The sequence below is a fragment of the Pteropus vampyrus genome, unplaced genomic scaffold (genome assembly GCF_000151845.1).
Source record: "Pteropus vampyrus isolate Shadow unplaced genomic scaffold, Pvam_2.0 Scaffold51, whole genome shotgun sequence".
In the NCBI taxonomy this organism is placed as follows: Eukaryota; Metazoa; Chordata; class Mammalia; order Chiroptera; family Pteropodidae; genus Pteropus; species Pteropus vampyrus.
Window position 1 is genome coordinate 3,024,258 of NW_011888832.1, and position 2,199 is coordinate 3,026,456.

General features: G+C 44.4%; 1 protein-coding gene across 1 annotated transcript in view; it reads right to left on the reverse strand.

Annotated features, from left to right (window-relative positions):
* The window catches only part of FTO (FTO, alpha-ketoglutarate dependent dioxygenase), a 343,678-nt gene that overhangs the window by 247,326 nt on the left and 94,153 nt on the right, over positions 1-2,199 (reverse strand). Inside the window, exon 4 of the mRNA XM_023530667.1 lies at positions 4-187. Within this exon, the coding sequence (XP_023386435.1) occupies positions 4-187 (184 nt within the window). The remainder of the gene's footprint in view (positions 1-3; positions 188-2,199) is intronic.

The window sequence follows — 2,199 nt, forward strand, 5'->3', positions numbered from 1 at the left end:
AGCCGGGGTTCCCGATGAGGATGCGAGACACCGGGGTGAGCACATCTTTGCCTTGGACCCTCACCAGGTCCCGAAACAGGCAGCCGTGCTTGTGCAGGCTGAGAAAGGCGGCCTGCACCTCTTGATGGAGCGTCTCGGGCACACTGCCGGCCTCGCGCAGGATTAGTTTAGGGTATTTCAGCTGCCACTAAAACAAAACCAGAGCGAAAATATGTGTTTATGGATGGCGTTCATTTTATTATTTCCAAAAGTAGGTATCTTTGTGAGCATTAGGGGGGAAAAAAAAAATTAAGAAAACACAACTGGCCGGTGGTATTTCTTAAAAGGATTCATCTCTCTCCAGCCTAAAATAGGAGACCAAATAAAACAAATGTCATCAACTCTCCAGGCAAGATTTTCAAATCCAAGCTCAATTAACGGTCCTTAACAATAATAATGTGGCCTTTGATTTCTCAGGCTCCCTCTGTGGCCTCTTCTCCCCACTCTGAATCTGTCTCTCAACCTTTGAGCCTCCAGAAAACACAATTTTATTAACTGACTGCATACCATCTACGTACCAAGTACTTACTATGTGCCTTGCACTATTCTAAATGATCGATACACACTGACTCGCTCACTGCTCACAACTTCATATGGTGGTACTACCCTGGTCTCGTTTATAGAGGAGAATACTGAAGAAAACTTACCCGAAGTCACAGAGCTGATAAATATTGGAGCTGGAAGTTGAAGCTCCAGAAAAAAAAGCTCCAGAGCATGTATCTTTAACCACTAGGCTGCACTGCCTCTCGACGAACTGGTTTCCCCTTCAATGTTTTCACTGAAAGAGAAATCACTTCTCTTTGGAAGACAGACACTAAGCTCCATGAACACACAGCCATGACAGTTTTGTTCACAACTATAATACTAGTGTCTAGAATGTACTCACTGAATTTTAAAGGAAGGAAGGAAGGGAGGGAATGAGGGAGGGAGGGAGGCAGGCAGGTGTGGGGTAGTCTCTGCAATTCGGAAAGTTGCAATAATCCCACTGGTGTCCCTGTGAGAGAGCATTGGAAGATAATTCTGTATGGAAACTCGTGGATTTACTGACGCAGTTAAGGGCTGCCTCACCTTTCAGCCACCACGTCTGGCTCCTAGGACCTGACATATGAATCAGTATCAAGCCAGAGTTCCCCAATTCCATACAATGAAACTGACTTCCTTTTAAAATCAAAGCACAGGATTTTACTTTTACCCCATAAAGTTTAATTCAACTGGTTGCATCTTAGTATTGCGTTGCCATCATTTCTGACATACAGTCCTTCCATATCTTCATTCAATAATTACTATCTACATGATAAACAGGGCGAGACCATTTATTCTTCCAAACAAATGTCTACAGAGCACCTACAAAATACTAGACAGAGAGTAGGTTCCTGCCCTCAAGGAACTTGCTACCAAATCAGGTAAATAAATAAAGAAAAGTAATCCCAAACTGTGTTGAGTACTAAGCCAGAAACAAATCAGTAGGCAAGCTGTCATTAGTGTAGGACAGACTCTCTGAGGAGCTGGCATTTAAGCCGAGATCTTCAGGAAAAAAAGGCAGCAGCCACGTGACGAACTAGGGACTAAAGATACAAAGGCGCTGAGAACAGAGACCAGCCTATTCTAGAGACAAAAAGAAGGCCAGTTTTACTAGAGCAAAAAAAAGCCAAAGGCAGAGTGACGGGACATGAGGATGAAGAGGAAGGCAGAGGCCGGACGGCACCAAACCTGGGAGGTCCAAGTGAGGACTCCGGATGTGACCGTGAGCGCACTGGAGGACTGTCAGGGAAGAGCAATTTGATTTTCATGGACACAAATCACTCTTAGTTAAAATACCGGGCAGGGACTGGAGAGAGGCAAATATGAAAGCAGACTATCCTGTGAGGGACTTTTACAACCATCCAGGAGGAAAGCGATGATGGTCTGGATGAGAGACAGAGAACGACAAACAGAGAAAACACACACTTAATAGGCAGAGCAAAAGCATGTGCCTACGGATTAGATGTGAGGGATAAAGAAAGGAAAGAAGTTATGAGTGACTTCCAAATTTCTGGAGTTAATAAACGAATAAATGATTCACCATCTTTTGAAATAAGAGAGACTGGGGCAAAACAGAAGTGGTAGGTGGACGAACAGAGAGGAAGGAGGAAGCCTGTTTTGGAGCTGCAGCCGTTCAGA